The sequence below is a fragment of the Stegostoma tigrinum genome, chromosome 8 (assembly GCF_030684315.1).
Source record: "Stegostoma tigrinum isolate sSteTig4 chromosome 8, sSteTig4.hap1, whole genome shotgun sequence".
NCBI lineage: Eukaryota > Metazoa > Chordata > Chondrichthyes > Orectolobiformes > Stegostomatidae > Stegostoma > Stegostoma tigrinum.
In genome coordinates, this window is record NC_081361.1 from 49739146 (window position 1) to 49759309 (window position 20164).

At 42.0% G+C, this 20164-nt stretch overlaps 1 protein-coding gene across 10 annotated transcripts in view; it reads left to right on the top strand.

Annotated features, from left to right (window-relative positions):
• dnajc6 (DnaJ (Hsp40) homolog, subfamily C, member 6) overlaps positions 1-20164 on the top strand; it is a 188922-nt gene that overhangs the window by 98300 nt on the left and 70458 nt on the right. For all 10 annotated transcript variants that reach the window (XM_059647867.1, XM_048538746.2, XM_048538747.2 and 7 more), the window contains 4 exons: positions 111-249; positions 16199-16248; positions 16846-16994; positions 17704-17826. In XM_059647867.1, the coding sequence (XP_059503850.1) occupies positions 111-249; positions 16199-16248; positions 16846-16994; positions 17704-17826 (461 nt within the window). The remainder of the gene's footprint in view (positions 1-110; positions 250-16198; positions 16249-16845; positions 16995-17703; positions 17827-20164) is intronic.

Below are 20164 nucleotides of genomic sequence, written 5' to 3' on the forward strand. Positions count from 1 at the left end.
ATATAAATACTTTTTAGAATTCTTTTGTAATATTTTGGACTTTACCTATCTTGCTGGAACTAGATTTTCAAATCTATTCCAGTAAATGAACCATTTTGTTGCTTTACTAGGCACCTCCTCTCCAGACATGGAACCCACGTTTGGGGGAGGACTGCTGGACATGGTAAAAGGAGGAGCGGGGCGACTTTTCAGCAACTTAAAGGACAACCTTAAAGACACCTCAACAAAGGTGATACAATCTGTAGCAAGGTAAGCTTTTGTGAAATAAATTGCAGTGAAAATGAATAATCTCCATGTATTGTATCTCACTCATTTATGTTTTTAAATTTCCAGTATGAAGTTATCTTGTTTGTTTACCCAACAGTTCTTGTTAGGGAAAAATTGCCATGTATCTATTCATCTTCTAATGTGGTGCTTTTGGGTTTTTCTATGCAGTATTTCTTGGATTCTCCAGTAAGTGAATGACCTCCTATGATTCAGTGCATCCCTTTCCTGTATAATATCTAGTTAACCATAGTATGATCTGGTTATTAACGAACCCTATCTTGGTACACCAGCAATTGGGGCATGTCATGTAAAGCTGCTCCTGTCTTCTGAAATTGAGTAAATTTATACTTCGGGAAGACTGTGTCTAAAGCACTGAACCAGCAAAATGCCTTAAAATAGGCACATGAACAATAAACTCAAGTAGTGGGCTATGACATAGGATTTTTTTTCTGAATAACTGAAACTGACACTAGATTCCATTCTCATAAGCTTATATGATCAATTATGTTGGAAATTAAATAGAAAAGTAACAGTATCTGATTACATTTCTCCAAACTATGAGAACAAACATTAAATCATAGAATCCCTACAGTGTGGAAATAAGCCCTTCGGCCCAACGTGTCCACACAGACCTTTTTTAAGAGCATCCCACCCAGACCCATCCCCCTATAACCTAATGAATCTGCACATTCCTAAACACTAAGGGGTAATTTAGCATAGCCAATCCACCTAGCCTGCACATCTTTGGACTGTGGGATAAAACTGGAGCACCTGGAGGAAACTCACGCAGTCACGGGGAGAATGTCCATATGCCACATACACAGTTGCCCGAGGGTAGAATCAAACCCAGGTTTCTGGTGCAGCGAGGTACTCCCTAGTTTATCACACCTTGCCATTTTCAAAGTGTTTGTTTGTAATTGACTGTAATAGGTGTGATAAATTACAGTTAGCTTCAATGATATACTGTTCTAACTTTAGAAATATGAAATGTGAGGTACAAATGAAATTTCTGATCAATTTTTTGTAGCCTTGAACGTTAGCCCTTTGCAATTTGTTTGCCACTCTGTGATTCCCACTTCTGTTCAATGTCCAGTAATCTATACTTGCACGCGACCTCATCTTGCAGATCTTTTATATTGTCTTGTGGCTCATTCAAGTAAATTTGAGATGTTATAAATACAGGCATTCAAGGGGTTACATTTTTTTTGAGCGTTTTTAATTAAGGTTAATATGGAGAAATAAAAGCAGTCTGATATGATATGTTCTGATTTCTGCTCACTACAACTTTTGGATGGTTTAATTATTAAAGCGGCACACCAAGCTACTTGATTCGGAAGAATGTGTAATGTGCTCACAATGTGGTGGCAGTGGCAGAAGAATCAGTGCTGATTACGGTTTTAGTTACCAAAGTGTCAATATCTTTCTGAAAATGCCAGGCTTTTATTTGGCTATACTTTTAACTGTTTATTTGATTTCAGGACAGAATGAAGTTGGCAGTCTACTGGATAAATAAGCAGCGCGCCTACCTAGCTAGAAGGCCATGTTGTTCACCTCCCTGGAGCTAGGCGGCTTATAGGAAAAGGGTGTGCAGGCAGCTATTTTATTTATTCCAATTTTGTTTCAAATTTCTTCTAAAAGGTACCTCAGAATTTCACAGGCAGGTCAATCCGCCAGCATCTGAGATAATAAGGTGTCCCAATGGTTCACTGCAGCAATTTAGGTGAGAGCTCACATGTGGGTTGAGAAGACCAAATTCATGAAGATTTATAATGTGGCTGGAAGATGCACTTACCTTGAGCTAACGGATGAATAACAAGGCAAGTCACATGCTGTGAAAGACAGCTGATGGGCTAAAATTTATCAGAATGGAAACAAAGAATGGAACGAGTGCTCAGGAACTGAGAATTACTTTTGGAGTGGCTGTGGGAGATTTGAATGTTTATTTGAGGAATAATGCACATCCAAATGTGGAGTGGGATTTTCAGTTGTTTAAAGTAAAAGGGGCAGTTCAGTTCATTAGGTGAAAGAATAAGCTACAAAAATTTGTTCCTTTCTACTTGCAAAAAAAAGTAAAACTTTTTAAATCCTGCTGTGATGCTTACAGTCACTGGAAAATCTAATTGCTTTGTGAAAGTTGAATTTCTATGGAAACTGTACCAGCTGGTATGATGACCTCACATGTTTTGTCCCTGCCAACATGATCTCGGAGGGTAAAAGACTCTCTTTATTGCTGCTCAGAACCACATTTGGATATAGCCATAACACTCTTTCTGCCCTGTGTATGTGTTTTCCCAGCCTTCTGTGCATAAGAAACTTCGAGCAATTGGAATTCCATTGTTCATTAATGATTGTTCCTCAGATTTGTGAAAAAGAAGCATTTCAAGTGCAGTTGGTTCTGAGTTTAAAGTCTGAAAACATCTGGGAATTATAAAAGTGAATAGGACTATTTTCTTATACAGAACAAACCACTTGATGAAATGAAAGGAAAAGGGAGCATAATGTTTGAGTAGTTAAAATGTCAGTTGTATGCATGAATGGAAGAGGTTAAGATGAGGCTAGTTAGAGAGTGATCTACTTCAAGAGGGTCAATTATTGTTTCATGTTCTGCACTCCATCAGAAACTGTAAATTGACTAAAATAATCAAGCTGTACCCAAGTCACAAACTGACTTACAGCAATGGATGTATACCAAACGGTGTTGATAAGAAATGCCACAGGAGGTAGTACTATAATCTGTAAAATTATTCTGTTTGATATTTTGAAAGAAGATTAGCTTACAGGTAAAGCCATTGCAGACATCGCATTGAAATAGAGGAAAGAACTGTGAATGCTGGAGATCTGAAAGTAGTTGACATTTCAAGTCTGAGTCCTGTTTGAAGAGTCACCAGACTCGGTCAACTTTGCTTGCTCTCCACACATGCTGACAGACCTGCTGAGTTTCATGAGGCAGTTATGTTCGCTTTTATTGCGTTCATCCTTTGCATTCAATTTATGTTCATGTAAGCAGACTTTTTACTTGATATTAATGTTTCCTCTCCCTCTAAAGCAAGTGCTTGTTTCTAAGGCTCAGATTTTCAAGTGTTATCAGTTATCTGGTAGTTAGTGTCATTGATCTCTGCCTGATGCAGCCTGATGTTGGATGCTGTATTGTGGTTCAATGCATTAGCTTCAATTGTCATCTTTCTGTGAACTGAAAGCCCTTGCAACAGAGCTTCAATGACTGGCAGGTTACTGTATGCAGTTGCCTTCCAAATATTCCTCCTACATGGAGAAAACCAAACAATTTGAACACACCAGTCTGTTTAAATGTTACTAAATGAAATGTTCATAAATTGTCATACAACAGAACTGTACAGCATAGGAACGAGCCTCCCACCCATCCTCCTGCAAAAATTCCATCCCCTATTCCCAATTCCTCCGCCTTCGCTGCATCTGCACCCACGATGAGGCATTCCACTCCCGCACATCAGAGGTCCACGTTCTTCAAGGACTGCAACTTCCCCCCACAGTGGTCGAGAACACCCTTGACCGCGTCTCCCGCATTTCCCGCAACACATTCCTCACACCCTGCCCCCGCCACAACCGCCCAAAGAGGATCCCCCTCGTTCTCACATACCACCCCCCCAACCTCCAGATACAACGCATCATCCTCCGACACTTCCGCCATCTACAATCCGACCCCACCACCCAAGACATTTTTCCATCCCCACCCCTGTCTGCTTTTCGGAGAGACCACTCTCTCCGTGACTCCGTTGTTCGCTCCACACTGCCCTCCAACCCCACCACACCCGGCACCTTCCGCTGCCACAGCAGGAAATGCTACACTTGCCCCCACACCACCTCCCTCACCCCTTTCCCAGGCCCCAAGATGACTTTCCACATTAAGCAGAGGTTCACCTGCACATCTGCCAATGTGGTATACTGCATCCACTGTACCCGGTGTGGCTTCCTCTACATTGGGGAAACCAAGCGGAGGCTTGGGGACCGCTTTGCAGAACACCTCCGTTCGGTTCGCAATAAACAACTGCACCTCCCAGTCGCAAACCATTTCCACTCCCCCTCCCATTCTTTAGATGACATGTCCATCATGGGCCTCCTGCAGTGCCACAATGATGCCACCCGAAGGTTGCAGGAACAGCAACTCCTATTCCGCTTGGGAACCTTGCAGCCCAATGTTATCAATGTGGACTTCACCAGCTTCAGAATCTCCCCTTCCCCCACCGCATCACAAAACCAGTCCAACCTGTCTCTGCCTCCCTAACCTGTTCTTCCTCTCACCCAGCCCTTCCTCCCACCCCAAGCTGCACCTCCATCTCCTACCTACTAACCTCATCCCACCTCCTTGACCTGTCCGTCTTCCCTGGACTGACCTATCCCCTCCCTACCTCCCCACCTATACTCTCCTCTCCACCTATCTTCTTTTCTCTCCATCTTCGGTCCGCCTCCTCCTCTCTCCCTATTTATTCCAGAACCCTCACCCCATCCCTCTCTCTGATGAAGGGCCTAGGCCCGAAACGTTAGCTTTTGTGCTCCTGAGATGCTGCTGGGCCTGCTGTGTTCATCCAGCCTCACATTTTATTATCATAGGAACGAGCCCTTCGTCCCATGACGTTGTGCTGAACATAACGCTAAATTAAACTAATCCATTCTACCTGCCCTTAGTCCATATCCCTCCATTCCTTGCATATTCATGTGTTTATCAAAAAGTCCCTTTACTGCACCTATTGTCTCCACCAACAAACCTGACAGTGCATTCCAGACTCCCCTTTTGAACTTCCCCTCACATCCCCTTTTGAATCTTGCTCCTCTTACCTTTTAAATGCATGCTGCCTGGTTTTAGACCTTTTAACTCTGGAGGGAAAAAAAAGGTTTGACTATCAGAATCTATCTATACATCTCAATTTTATAGACTTCTATCAAGTCTTGTCTCAGCATCTACTGCTTGGAGAAAAAAGCCTTGAGTTTTTTTAGCCTCCTCTTTTATAGCTCCTATCACTCATGACAAAAAACTAATGCTCATTCTAATCTGTCCCAATTTTGTCCCCATTTCATTTCTGAAACATTCATGTCCTTTGATACTGACTGTTGGCAATTTATCTGGAATTTGCTTGTTGCTGGGGTGATGCTCCTCTTGTGGAGGATGTCACACTTGTGGTGTGTCCTTGATTTAGAGCAAAGTGCTTGTCTTTCAGATGGAGTATATGTTTCTGGTTTCCCGACTTTGAGAATATGTCACGCTGATTCTTGTCGAATCTGGCAGATTTCACACTGTTAGTATTCGCAACTTCTCAACAGAGATTGAAGCAGCAGAAACATATTGGCAATATGTATCTGCTTCTTTTGTTTGAATTTCACTTACAAATTATACCTCTTGCAAACATAGTACCTTCTTTTTTGCAGATGCTTCAGAACAGTTGAGAATTTGGGTAAGGTGCTTTCTAGTACACCGAATCCTTTTTATCTGTGGGAGATGGGGTTATGGACTTCCTGTGGATAAGAGAGAGCCACTACCATCCAACACCTATTTGTTGTGAAGGTTTGCGTGATCAGACCGGATGGATGAGGGGAGGCAGAAGCTGGAGTCTGTGTCTAAACTCGCGAAAATGTAGATTCGTGGGTGGCGAATCGATAACTAATGAGTGCCGAGGGTAGCTCGTAATCAGACTGTATCATCACCCTGTCTCGTCCAGACAAGTACAAATAGTGCCTGGGATAGGAAGGGCTGTGCTCCAGAGTGCATTTGTAAGTTGCTTTGTACGCCTGTCAGAGCACTGTATAACTGTAACACAATGCAGAACAACATAAAACAGCCACTGGTTGAGTACAAGCAATCATTGACATGTTGGATATTCAATATGGGATCTTGCTCGTAAGTACAAGCATTCATAAGGCAGATATTGGTAAATTGGGATCCCCTCTAATGAGTTAAAATGCTTCCAATCAAAGATATAGCCAGACATTCTCTCTCTGTCTCTTGCAACATCTAGGCAATCTAAGATTGCTCAATTTGCAATAACACTGCCAATGCAACAAGTTTTCCTTGCTGCATAAAGTTTGTTCCAAATTCTCTCTCTTGCTGCTGTCACCCTGCGGGATGACTTGTTGGACGCTGTAATGCAAGCACTGGTGTTTGAGATTCTGGTAACAGCTGTTCTATTCCCCAAATTCACTGCACATTATTAGCATCAAACATGTGGATGGTGGGGGTCAAGAGGAGTTCACATACTGATGACAAATTAGACAAACTTTTGTTCAGTGTTTCAACCCAAGAAATCACTACACTGCTTTTGTGTCTCCTTGATTTGCTGCATTTGTACCACCGGTTTCACCTTTTATCAAAGTCAAGGCACTGACCTTTCCTCATCAGTATATGAGCTACGTAGTTAACTTCAGGCACCTTCAATTGCATCATCTTCCTGAAGTTTATCTGGCAAACTCTAACAGTCACACTACTGAATCTCCACATCTATAGATGAGTGGATGTGTTTGTAATTGCTTCCACTTTGGGAGGTCTTTATCTTTTACTCTTTCCAGTCCTCTGGAAAAGTAAAGAACATTCACAGACATCTGTACCCTTCCCCCTCCCCCAAAATGGTAACCAGGATATTGTCAAAAACTGCTGCTTTCATCCAACTTGGCAGTATTTTATCTTTCACAGAGGGTAGCTCTTTGATCTTTGCCTTGGCAAGTTACAGCAAAATTTCTTCCATGTTTGGCATGTGTCATCACTACAGATTACGAACATGTCGAATTTTAATTTTAATACTTTTTTTTAAATTTGGCACCAATACAGCCAAGGTGACTGCAGATGTAAATTCATTGGCTGTTTGGAGAGAAGCTCTGGAATGTCCACTTTCCATTTTTGACCTTTCCTCAATTCTGGATGAGCTAATGAGAGGTTGACTACCCAACAACCCATCAGTAGGGAGTTATCTTTTGCTGACATGTTTGTTTGTGCCTTAGTTTTTCAAGGATATGCAACAGAAGAATAGGTGAACTTCAACTCTGGCCTCTGTCAGTAGCCCGATGTTCTAGAATGTGGACGAGCCTGTTGTGAAGGTCACAGCTTTGAGAATAACCATTAAATTCTTCCTGCATTGCAGGTGGAAAAGACATGTTTACTCTCTCCAAATATTGCCAGTCAACCACTGTTGAAAGGAGCCAGGATGAAGGAATCTCAAACAGTCTGCAAAGCCAAGAATCTCAATTCGATTGTTCCTCTACCAGTGATAATGCTAGCGGTGCCTCCACTAATGGCTGCAGAGTCCTACCGGTTCACTTTCTTTTTTTTTTTACAAATCACTCCACCTTTTCTGAAGAAGGGTCCCGACCCACAACATCAGCTTTCCTGCTCCTCTGGTGCTGCCTGGCCTGCTGTGCTCCTTGAGCTCCGTTGTGTTAACTCCACCTGATCTGCATTTTTTTTCGGCATTTTCTTAAGATCAGAAATAAGTTTATATGTGGTATTATTATGTCTCGTGCTTAGGAACAAAGAAAATATGTTGTATTGTTAACTCGAGCCTGTTAAATTTGAGTACTGGTTAAAATATAAACTCTTCTGAAGGGTCTAGGCCTGAAACGTCAGCCTTCCTGCTCCTCTGCTTGGCCTGCTGTGTTCATCCAGCTCTACGCCTTGCTATCTCAAAACATGAACTCGTTTGGCCCAGGTGGAAAGTATATGCAGGGGAAGGGAAAGGATCCTTTTAAAATTAACTATCCCTCCAGCACCTTTGTTATGACAAAGAAGGGAAGCCAGTTCGCCTCACCTCATGTGGGAACTTAATGATTTGCCTATCCTGTCTGGAATCATAATGCATTGAGGACTCCCACGTTGGTTTTAAGAGATGGGATATTAAAATCTCCTTGGTCCTTTGTTTTTTGGATTTATGTACATACTGGCTGTACTACTTTGGATCACCCTTGTTTTTCAGTTGACCTATCATGTCTTTCAGACAAGAGTTTGAAGGCAGCTGGAACTCTCCTCAGCAAATGCTGAGTTGGTCTTGCACCTTGATTTACTTCAAAGTGATAGTTACCACAAAGGCCTACAAGACCTGTGAAAATGTCTTTTGTACTTTTTTAGGATCTAGTCCGTAGTAAGTGTCTTTGTGACTTACAAAAGTGCTGCAAATCTCTTCTGGATGTGTCGGGATACTGTCAAGTTTCAGACTTGTTTCAGTTGAGATGAGTGGATTTTGCTTAATGACTGCTATCTGGGACTCCAGATCGTCATTAGCCCCATTGCATTTGACTCTCTGCTTCTTTTGTTCTCCTGGAATAAGTATCATTTCCATCATATCTCAATTCAGGCTTCAAGGACTTACATTTTTGAGCTGCTATTTTTTTTAAACCAGGTTACACAAGTCTGCAAGGGTCACGATGATGTGTGTAGCACTGAAGTCTATCTTGCACTTCCCCAGTAACTTGGTTCTCTCCTCCTTCAGTCATCATTATAATAGTCACAAACCATTTATCACCTCATAGTTGGATGATGCTAAAGTGTTCTTTGGTGTAGAATGATTCATCAGAATCATCACATGACACTTCTTCCAGTCAGCTTTTTAAAAAAAAATATTAGTTTGTTTTGCTCCTCAGCAAAACATATGCTTACAAAAAGATTCTGCTCCTTGACATTAGCCACATTTGGCATTATTGAGACTCCCATTATTATTTTTTTCCCCTCCATTTTGTTTTGGAACTGCAAGTGGAAATTGAGAAGTAACCTTTTGAGCAGCAGCAGCCTGCCTTTTTGTTGGGGCAGGGGGGGGTGTTGAAAAGACACAGCAATCTGTACTGTTGCACATAAGAACTGGTTTGGGAGATGAATTGCAAACACTTATTGTTCTAAGAGCACAACAGAGCTTTGGCAACAGGATTCATTATGCTCAAGGTCTGGCAGCTAGTTGAATGTTGAACGGATGTGTCAAGTGTGAATCAGTGCTGGCCAGCCAGTCTTGGAGAATGTTGAAGAAAGAGGTATCACAGTTTGAACAGGTTTGGTTTGAGTTTTGGGCAGAAGGCAGTATGGCCATGAAGGTTGCTGGACAGAGTTTTTGGCTACTCCCTTGGTGACTTCTGGTGACCTCTAGTTGAAGAATTATTCGATGTTCTAATAAGAATCCCAGTGATTTTTAAAAAAAGCAAATATTTCTCAGGGCCTGCCGGAAGCTGTTTATATTGGTAACTATAGAATTGAAGCAAGATACAATTCCACATGCCTATAAATCAAAGACTTTCATAAACACAGTCAAAAGATTATCAAACTGTCCAGCTTTGACTCCTTTCACTTTTAATTTATCCACTAACTGTCTGAGAAAGTGGGGTTTATGGTCAGATTTTAAGTTATTCAAAAAGTATATTGTGTAACTTTGCGCTGCTAAAGTCACAGTATTAACAATAAAATGTTAAGTTACACACTTGATATCTGACATCTTTTATTCTTAAAGTCTGGTTTTGAACAACTGGGTAATTTTGAGGGTAGTTGAATAATTTAAAATCTCTAGGTGTTGCAGTATCCAGTGTTAGTGATAACAAGGTGTGAGGCTGGATGAACACAGCAGGCCAAGCAGCATCTCAGGAGCACAAAAGCTGACGTTTCGGGCGTAGACCCTTCATCAGAGAGGGGGATGGGGAGAGGGTACTGGAATAAATAAGGAGAGAGGGGGAGGCGGACCGAAGATGGAGAGAAAAGATAGGTGGAGAGGAGTATAGGTGGGGAAGGGATAGGTCAGTCCGGGGAGGACGGACAGGTCAAGGGGGCGGGATGAGGTTAGTAGGTGGGAAATGCAGGTGTGGCTTGAGGTGGGAGGAGGGGATAGGTGAGAGGAAGAACAGGTTAGGGAGGTGGGGATGAGCTGGGCTGGTTTTTGGATGCAGTGGGGGGAGGGGACGAGCTGGGCTGGTTTTGGGATGCAGTGGGGGGAGGGGATGAGCTGGGCTACGTTTTGGGATGCAGTGGGGGGAGGGGATGAGCTGGGCTACGTTTTGGGATGCAGTGGGGGGAGGGGATGAGCTGGGCTGGTTTTGGGATGCAGTGGGGGAGGGGATGAGCTGGGCTGGTTTTGGGATGCAGTGGGGGGGAGGGGATGAGCTGGGCTGGTTTTGGGATGCAGTGGGGGGAGGGGAGATTTTGAAGCTGGTGAAGTCCGCATTGATACCATTGGGCTGCAGGGTTCCCAAGCGGAATGTGAGTCGCTGCTCCTGCAACCTTCGGGTGGCATCATTGTGGCACTGCAGGAGGCCCATGATGGACATGTCGTCTAAGGAATGGGAGGGGGAGTTGAAATGGTTCGCGACTGGGAGGTGCAGTTGTTTATTGCGAACCAAGCGTGTTTATTGCAGAACCGAGTGTTCTGCAAAGCGGTCCCCAAGCCCCATTATCTCGGTTCCCATTATCTCGGTTCCCATTATCTCGGTTCCCATTATCTCGGTTCCCATTATCTCGGTTCACAATTTTAACCTCCCCTCAAAGCATCTTCCAGGGATGCCGAACCTGAAGAAGTTACCCTCCAACCTCAGGGAATCCTTCCCCCACTGCATCCCAAAACCAGCCCAGCTCATCTCTGCCTCCCTAACCTGTTCTTCCTCTCACCTATCCCCTCCTCCCACCTCAAGCCGCACCTCCATTTCCTGCCTACTAATCTCATACCACCTCCTTGACCTGTCTGTCCTCTCTGGACTGATCTATCCCCTCCCCACCTATACGCTGCTCTCCACCTATCTTCTCAGTCCATCTTCGGTCCGCCTCCCCCTCTCCCCGTTTATTTCAGAACCCTCTCCCCATCCCCCTCTGGGTTTAAGCCTGAAACATCAGCTCTTGTGCTCCTGAGATGCTGCTTGGCCTGCTGTGTTCATCCAGCTTTACACTTTGTTTTTTTTTTGGATTCTCCAGCTTCTGCAGTTCCCATTATCTCCAGTGTTAGTGAGTTTGATTTAAGTCTGGCTTGCTATCTCTGTATGATAACAGCATTCCTGTTATTTCAAGTGGTTCCACAATGCAATATTTGCTGACTGTACTCTGGGTGGAATGCTCCTTTAGAAGGTCGGTGCAGACTCGATATGCTGAATGGCTTCTGTCTGCACCGTGGGGATTCTGTGAAAATGTGTTTGCAGTAAAGTTAGAATGATGACCCGGGTGTAGCTTGTGTTGCACTCTACCCAGTACTGTTAATGGAGTTGCTACGCTTACTCTTTTTTTTTTTTTGTCAGATTTTCACTGCCTAGCCCTGTGACTGCCTCCATCATTCTGCCACTGAGGCCAGAACAAGTTTGTTCAGTTTGATATCACCTTTTAAAGCTTCAGCAAAGATCTGTTGCTGGGATTGTGGATGAGGTTGTTGACTTGCTCACCAAGCTAGCTTGTTTTTGTTCAGATGTTTTGTCACCATGCTAGGTGGCATCTCGGTGGAGACTCCAATGAAGCGATGTTATTCTACTAAACTCAGAATTTATACTGTCTGGTCCGTAATGGTGAGTACTGTCATTTCCGGTTTTGATCTATATACAAACCCATACATATCAAAACCAGGACTGACAGTGCTCACCGTAACTGACCAGACAGTATAAGTTCCACTGAGAGATGCCACCTAGCATGGCAACAAAACGTCTGCACAAAAATGAGCTAGCTCGGTGAGCAAGGCAACAACCTGATATCTCCCCTCGTTTCCACAGCAGCAGGGAACGGAAAATTCAAAGCCATCCTTGCCACCCAGTGATTTTCTTTTTTTTTGAGTTGCAAACTGAAGTTCCTATTGTTCCCTTGTTGTTTCTTACATTAACTGACTTTCTTGCAGCCCTCAAAATCCACATGATTTCAGCTGTTGAATAAGTATGTTGTATAAGCATTAATTGTTGTCTCTTCCTAAACTGAAAACACTGGCAACCGAGGTCACATGACTGTGGTAAGTCACTGAACGGTGCCCTTAGGAATGCCAACAGTTTTATCTGGGCATGCTAATGAGACAAGAGATAATGGGAACTGCAGATGCTGGAGATTCCAAGATAATAAAATGTGAGGCTGGATGAACACAGCAGGCCAAGCAGCATCTCAGGAGCACAATGAGACAATCCTATTCTTAATTGACATCCACAGATATGTGACTATTATTTTCCCTTGAGGTTTGCTGATTAGAGATCAGGAATGAGGACCCTACCTTTATTTTTGGCTTTCCCTTGTTCAGTGGGTCTACAAGGAAGTTTCAGTTGCTGTATTGTATCTGCAAGGTCTTTCAAGTAAAATACTGCAGATGCAGAAAAAGCTGAATATATTCAGTAGGTTTGACAGTAACTGTGGAGAGAAATACTGTGGACACTTTTTTGTTTTTTGACTTTTTTCCATTGGGATTGTTACATTTTTGAGAATTTCCATTTATTTGCTTTCATAATAAAGATTTTAGGAGTTAATGATGTTCGAATGCTGAACTTGAAAACATCCATCCGTCATCTGCAATCTGACACCACCACCAAAGACATCTTTTTCCTCCCCACCCTTATCTGCTTTCTGGAGGGACCACTCTTTCTCTCTCTTTTTCTCTTTCTCTTTCTCTTTCCCTTTCCCTTTCTCTTTTTCTCTTTTTTTCTCTTTTCTCTTTTTTCTCTTTTCTCTTTCTCTTTTCTCTTTCTCTTTTCTCTTTCTCTTTTCTCTTTCTCTTTTCTCTTTCTCTTTTCTCTTTTCTCTTTCTCTTTTCTCTTTCCCTTTCCCTTTCCCTTTCCCTTTCCCTTTCTCTTTTTCTCTTTTTTCTCTTTTCTCTTTTTTCTCTTTTCTCTTTCTCTTTTCTCTTTCTCTTTTCTCTTTCTCTTTTCTCTTTCTCTTTTCTCTTTCTCTTTCTCTTTTCTCTTTCTCTTTTCTCTTTCTCTTTTCTCTTTCTCTTTTCTCTTTCCCTTTCCCTTTCCCTTTCCCTTTCCCTTTCCCTTTCCCTTTCTCTTTTTCTCTTTTTTCTCTTTTCTCTTTTTTCTCTTTTCTCTTTTTTCTCTTTTCTCTTTCTCTTTTCTCTTTCTCTTTTCTCTTTCTCTTTTCTCTTTCTCTTTTCTCTTTCTCTTTTCTCTTTCTCTTTCTCTTTCCTCTTTTCTCTTTTCTCTTTCTCTTTTCTCTTTCTCTTTTCTCTTTCCCTTTCCCTTTCCCTTTCTCTTTTTCTCTTTTTCTCTTTTTCTCTTTTTTTCTCTTTTCTCTTCTCTTTTCTCTTCTTTCTCTTTTCTCTTTCTCTTTCTCTTCTCTTCTCTTTCTCTTTTCTCTTTCTCTTTTCTCTTTCTCTTTCTCTTTTCTCTTTCTCTTTTTCTCTTTCTTTCTCTTTTCTCTTTCTTTCTCTTTTCTCTTTCTCTTTTCCTCTTTCTCTTTCTCTCTTTCTCTTTCTCTTTCTCTTTCTCTTTCTCTTTCTTTCTCTTCTTTCTCTTTTCTCTTTCTTCTCTTTCTCTTTCTCTTTTCTCTTTCTCTTTTCTCTTTCTTTCTCTTTTCTCTTTCTCTTTTCTCTTTCTCTTTTCTCTTTCTCTTTTCTCTTTCTCTTTTCTCTTTCTCTTTTCTCTTTCTCTTTTCTCTTTCTCTTTTCTCTTTCTCTTTTCTCTTTCTCTTTTCTCTTTCTCTTTTCTCTTTCTCTTTTCTCTTTCTCTTTTCTCTTTCTCCCGCTCCACACTCCCCTCCACCCCCAGCACTTTTCCTGCAACCACAGGAAGTGCTACACCTGCCCCTCTCCCCAAGAAGACTCTTCATATCAAGCAGATGTTCACCTGCACATCTGCTAATGCAGTATACTGTATCTGCTGTTCCTGTTGTGGCCTCCTTTTACATCGGGGAAACCAAAGGGAGGCTTGGAGACTGCTTTGTGGAACACCTACACTCTGTTCACACTAGACAACTGCACTTCCCAGTCACGAACCATTTCAACTCCCTCTCCCACTCCTTAGATGACATGTCCACCCTGGGCCTCCTGCAGTACCACAACAATACCACCCGAAGGTTGCAGGAACAGCAACCCTATTTCACTTGGGAACCCTGCTGCCCAACGGTATCAATTTTTGGACTTCACAAGCTTCAAAATCTCCCCTCCCCCAACCACATCCCAAAACCAGCCCAGCTCATCCCCCTCTTCCCAAGCCCCACCCCTTTTGTCTACCTATTAGCTTCATCCTGCCCCCTTGACCTGTCTGTCCTCCCTAGACTGACCTAGCCCCTCCCTAACTCACAACCTACACTCACCTCACGTTTAATAGCTCCACCTCACCTCGTTGACCTGCCTGTCTCCTCTCCACCTATCTCCTCCACTGTCCATCTTCTATCTGCCACCCCCCTCTCCCTATTTATTTCAAAACTCCCTTTCCCCTCCTCCATTTTTTAAAGAAGGGTCTAGGCCCAAAACGTCAGCTTTCCTGCTCCTCTGCTGCTTGGCCTGCTGTGTTGATTCAGGTCTGCACCTTGTTATCTCTTTGTTAACCAGTGGCATGTGTTACAATGTCATGGAAAGGAAGTTGGAGTTTCTACTGTCACTATCCAAAGCTGCAGGCTTAAAAAAAAGTATACATTTTGCCGCACTAATTTGGGCTTTGGAGAAGGCTTTAACATACCACCAATTCCTGCAATGCAGTAACTTACAATCCGTGTGTTTTAAACAGGGACTATGAAAATCTGGCTCAATTCAGAATCTTTAAGGTGTGATGGTCGCTATTTACATTTAGAACAGCAGGAGATACCCCATCTCACAATGATGGCTAGCTTGTTTTCCTGATTGGCCTGCCTGAAATCATTGCTACTGCATTTCTGCTTGATGTTACAAAGAGGATGAAGTCTAAAGGGAAACCTAACCCAGCAAGCACAAACGCAGTCGCTTCAAAAATAGAGCTTACCAAGATCAAAGTATCAATGCAGAAAGTTTAAGAAATCTTGTGTGAATAGCAGTGGGGGTGATGTATTGCTATTGATGGCCTAATGGTTAAAACCAGTTGAGATTTGATTATAATGTTCTGTGTGTGTACTTCCTGTCTATAAAATAACATCATTACACAATTTGCATTTATCCATGTATTTCTGAAATGTTTCACACCAAGTTACTAAAAGTAGCAATATGGGTGAGCTTACATGTAAAAGATGTGGAATTTTTGATTTTTGAGGTTTTTGCTGCTTAAACCCATGGGTGATGTTATTGCAGGTTTTTTTAAAAATTGACTCTCAGATATGACACGATACATGTTTGGGGTAGGTAGGATTTGAACTGGAATCTTCTACCCCAGAGGCAGGGACACTGCCACAGAAGTCTACTGTATAATTTGATGCTGAGCAAAATAGGCATCCTCTTGGATAATGTCTCTGTGGAATGATTATTAAAAGTAACAAATACTGTGGTATCCAAAAGAACATTGGTAGATCCAAATGGGTGGTATGCTGATGAGTGTACCTGCTGCTCATTTATTTTTTGTAACTTCAGCTGTCTGAGCTTAACTAATGAGAAATATTTTTACATGCCGGTTAATTGAGAAGTCTAATTTTCTGAGGGCTTCGTTTTTATTAATGAAGATTGTGACGGATGTTTGATCAGAAGGAAAGGAAGGTTGATACTGAATCCTGGTGCTACTAGCTGAATTTGGACAGATCAAGCCAGTTCTAGTGGGCAGGAGCCAATTGTAAAAGCTGCTCTAATTGTATCTGTTGACCTCCGTGTGATCACATTGATGTAGACCATTATAACAATTGCTTGAAGAAATGGCAGATTAATGTAAGTGTATTTGGTTTATAACTTGGAATGCATGATGTTGATGGTCGATGCTTGACCTGAGTTGTCTGTCTTACTGCTAGTATCTCTCCCTTTTCCATGAAATTCACCAAGGTTTTAAAGAATAACATTTTATAACTATTTCTCATTTAGATGTTTATGTTATTGTTGCAAAATATTTAGAATTTATTGTTAAGTATTGGCTTATTCAATTGAATCTTGTTGTTTTGTTTCAGCTACGCCAAAGGAGAACTTAATATTTCTTACATTACATCACGGATAATAGGTACAATGCATGCTTTTATTTTGACAATTTGTATTTGAACCTTTTATAGTTTGTGTATGGAAGAGGCATATTTGAGTGTTTCCTGATGTAAGAAGCTTAAACAGTGACTAGTCTCTGGTTCTTGTTGGCATAGTTAGTAATGTTAAAAATGTAATTGCGGTACGCCACATTGTAGAGAAGGCGGGAATAACTTGACCAATTTAGAGCTGAAAGTGCACTTTCACCACTAGACACAGCTCTGTAATGGTATTCTCACAGGCACGAATTCTGGACTTATCAGCTGTTTCAAAGAATGAAAGGATAGTGAACAAATGGAAGAGAACAAGGAGAGGAATACAAACAAAGTAATAGTATTTTCTCAGAAATTTGCCTTACAAATAGTTGGATGGAATCTGTGAAACAATAAAAATATGTCGGCTTTATGAATTGGTTAGTTGGAGCAAAAGGAGTTTGCCGTTCTCGGTTTGCTATTGCCCAATCCACATACTGTGCAATGGTAAAGTTAGATTGATTCACGTAAAGCACAAGTCTTGTGTTAATTGCGCCTATATGGGAGATCAATATGTTTGTCTGACACTGATTTCCACTGTCTATCAGTAATATCCTATCCTGCTGAAGGGGTGGAATTGAGTTTCAAGAATCAAATTGATGATGTCCGATCATTTTTGGATTCGCGTCACCTGGATCATTATACGATCTTCAACTTAGCTCAGAAATCTTACAGAAGTGCCAAGTTTCACAATCGCGTAAGTAGATGTTGGTGCTGACTTGACAGGTATTTTGCTACAAAAGGACACTTTATCAAATGTGTTTTGCTGCGTTATTAGCGTTTTTTACTTTGGGACATTAAACAAAAATTAAATACTTCCTGTGTTACTGATCCCATGATCTGATCTGTTATTTAGCCCCTCTTACTCTTGCTCTTATTCCTCTGTGGGATGTGGGCATTGCTGGCTGACCAGCTTTTATTGCCTGTCCCTACTTGCCCTTGAGAAGGTGGTGGTGAGCTGTCTTGTGCACAGCAGGGGCTCATAAGTAGCAATTTGATAATCTGTTAGCAGTGTTGACTGGGGGATAAACGAGGCCAGAAGAGTATCTGCAACTCCCCTTTGCTCTTTTTAAAAATATTGTTGAGACAGCAAATGAAGTCTTGGCTTAAGATCTTACCTGGAAGGACAATGCCTTTGACCATGCAATACTCCCTCACTGAAGTATTAGCCTAGTTTTTCAAATTCCGAGTCTTGAGCCCACAGCCTTTTCATTGCTGTATCATGGTGTTGTTTGCATTTTGCCCTCATAGTTCCAAAGCTGTCTTTCTACCTCCAAGCTCCTTGCCTTTTCTGCTTACCCAAGAAGCAGAACTTGCTGCTGCATGCACTGACTTTTTTCATTTGTTTCTCTTTTGGCCTCTTGTCACAATTTGATCCCTCTCTCTTTCTCTCTCTTTTTAAATAGATATCTGAATGCAGCTGGCCAGCCCGACAAGCCCCCAGTTTACACAACTTGTATGCGGTGTGTAAGAACATGCATCACTGGTTACAGCAAAACCCTAAGAACGTCTGTGCTATTCACTGTGTGGTAAGATTCAGCAAAATTGTGGGCAGTTGTAAATGTCATTGGGTAAATTCACCACAGGGCAGGAAGGCATATAGTTCAAGATTCAATCTCTTGGTTTGTGGTAAATTAGCTGATTTAACTGGGAAGCATTTGAGATGTTATAGTTGTCCATTTCTAGACTGGAGTAGAGGAAACAAAACATCTAGGTGGCTCATGATCAATCTCAATCCATCTCTGTATGGAAAATACATACACCAGTTGAATTTTGTTGTCCTTGACAGAGTAGTTGCTTAGCATATGCCTGGTCTAGATACTGTCTCTCGCTTGCGCTCTCAAGAGTTCCTGTTTCAAACATCAGATCAAACTGCATTACTTTCCCACTGTCAATATGTCCCTATTGTGTATTGATTGCATGAGAACTCTGGCTATCTCTGTACTTTATTTTTGAAAACAGCATTTTGCTTCCCAATCAAGCCGTCGAGATTGCCTTGTATGACTGCTCATTGCTCATAGCCTGGCAGCCTTTTTGAGGCAGTGAGACTGTGTTCCAAAACTTGTACAAAGTTGATTTGTTTCCATGTCCTTTTAATGCTTCAATTTAAGCTTTGCCCTGGCATACTGCATCTGTTGAAGATCTATATTTCGATTCTCTTGTCGACTGGAAAAAAAAAATCCTCTTGGTTGATTGCTCATGAGACTCCATGACAGCAGTCAGCTGCAGTTGATGCAGACGAGCAATTTCTGAACATTGACTGTTTGTGATCCAATTGGACATGTACAGTCCAGAATAAAGGATGTACTTTTCATTTGCTGCTTGGTAGTTGTTGAACTACAACTGGATGAGTTGTGAGTGAGGTTTGAACTTTCTCTCTAAATGTGTCAAGTTCCTGCCTACGTTCTCTGAGCATGATTGTGAAAATGTGACTTGGCTTCAGGGGCGGAGTCACATCATCATTAGACCTGCCTGAATCTTCAAAGCCAGTAAATTTGCACTGGAGCTCTAATACCTCTTTGCATGATGGAAGATCCCTTCTTGACTCTCTCATCTGAGACATCTCAGAAGCTGTGGCCATTTTGCTGGCTGTAGTAATGTTTTAAGCTTTGTTTTCATTGTGTGATTGAACTAGTATAAGGTCTTCCTACTTCCCTGTAGTGTTCTGGCCCTCATCACATGGAGGAATTTCTTTGTTGAACTGTTTGCTAATGTTCTATGCCCTTGGTGGGTTCTGCAAAATAAGTAGACATCTTGTTTGTTACTTTGTCAGCAGAGGGACTACTTAACTCAAAGGTGACAGCAATGAGATTGTGAATGGTGCTGTACAAATCTGAGTAATGGGAAGTTCCAAGTTGTCTACCTCCTTCAATCCCTCCTGTCCTGACCAAGTAATTGAGGTCTGGATTGCCCTCTTATGGCTGATCACCTTACCTTTTGGTGTTGTTTTTTAATCCTGACATTTGTAGCTTACCTTTTTTTTGAGAGAAATCCTTACTTTCAAATTTCTGTATGCGGGTTACCATTGATGAGAATTGAATGCAATAGCTACCAGAGCAAGTCAGAGGCTACAAATTCTGCAGTGAGTAACTGCTCATTTGCCCACATCCACAGGGCACAAGTCAGGAGTGTTATGGAATAATTTTCCATTTACCTGGATGATTGCAGCTCCAACTGAAGAGGTGCACTACTGTCCAGGCCAAAGCAGCCTGCTTGTTTGAGGCTATATCCATAAACATCCACACCCTCCACCATTCATACATAATATCCGCACAGTGTACTGCCTACAAGGTGCACTGTAGAAATTCACCAAGCCTCCTTTTAAATAGCATCTTCCAAAACCATGGCCATCTCCATCTCCATCTCGAAGGACAAGGGCAGCAGGTAATTAGTAACACTGCCTTGTGCAAATTCCCCTCCAAACAACTCCCCCTTCCTAACTTGGAATTATATCGTCGTTCCCTCCATGTTGCTGGGTCAAAATCCTGGAAGTACTCCCTGACCGCAATGTGGGTCCGCTCTCACTGACTAGATGGCAGCTCACCACCACTTCATGAGGGCAGTTAGGGATGCGTGGTAAATGATGGCCTAACCAGTGAAGCCTGTGTCCCCATTTGGATGTGTTTTTTTTAAACAAGATATCCAATCTAAAATGTAGTTTTCTTGCCATTAACCATGATATTTGAATACCAGAAATTTGTGTGGCAGGTCTGCAGAATCAAAAGTCAAATGGCTCCCGTAAACCTCGCTCCTCCATATCTTCTAGTGCCTAAACACTTAAAGACTGCTGATGTCAGCTTCTCCGTTTTTTTATTCTGCTGCTGTACAGATCTACACTGATTTCTTGGCACATATCTGCCAGCTATA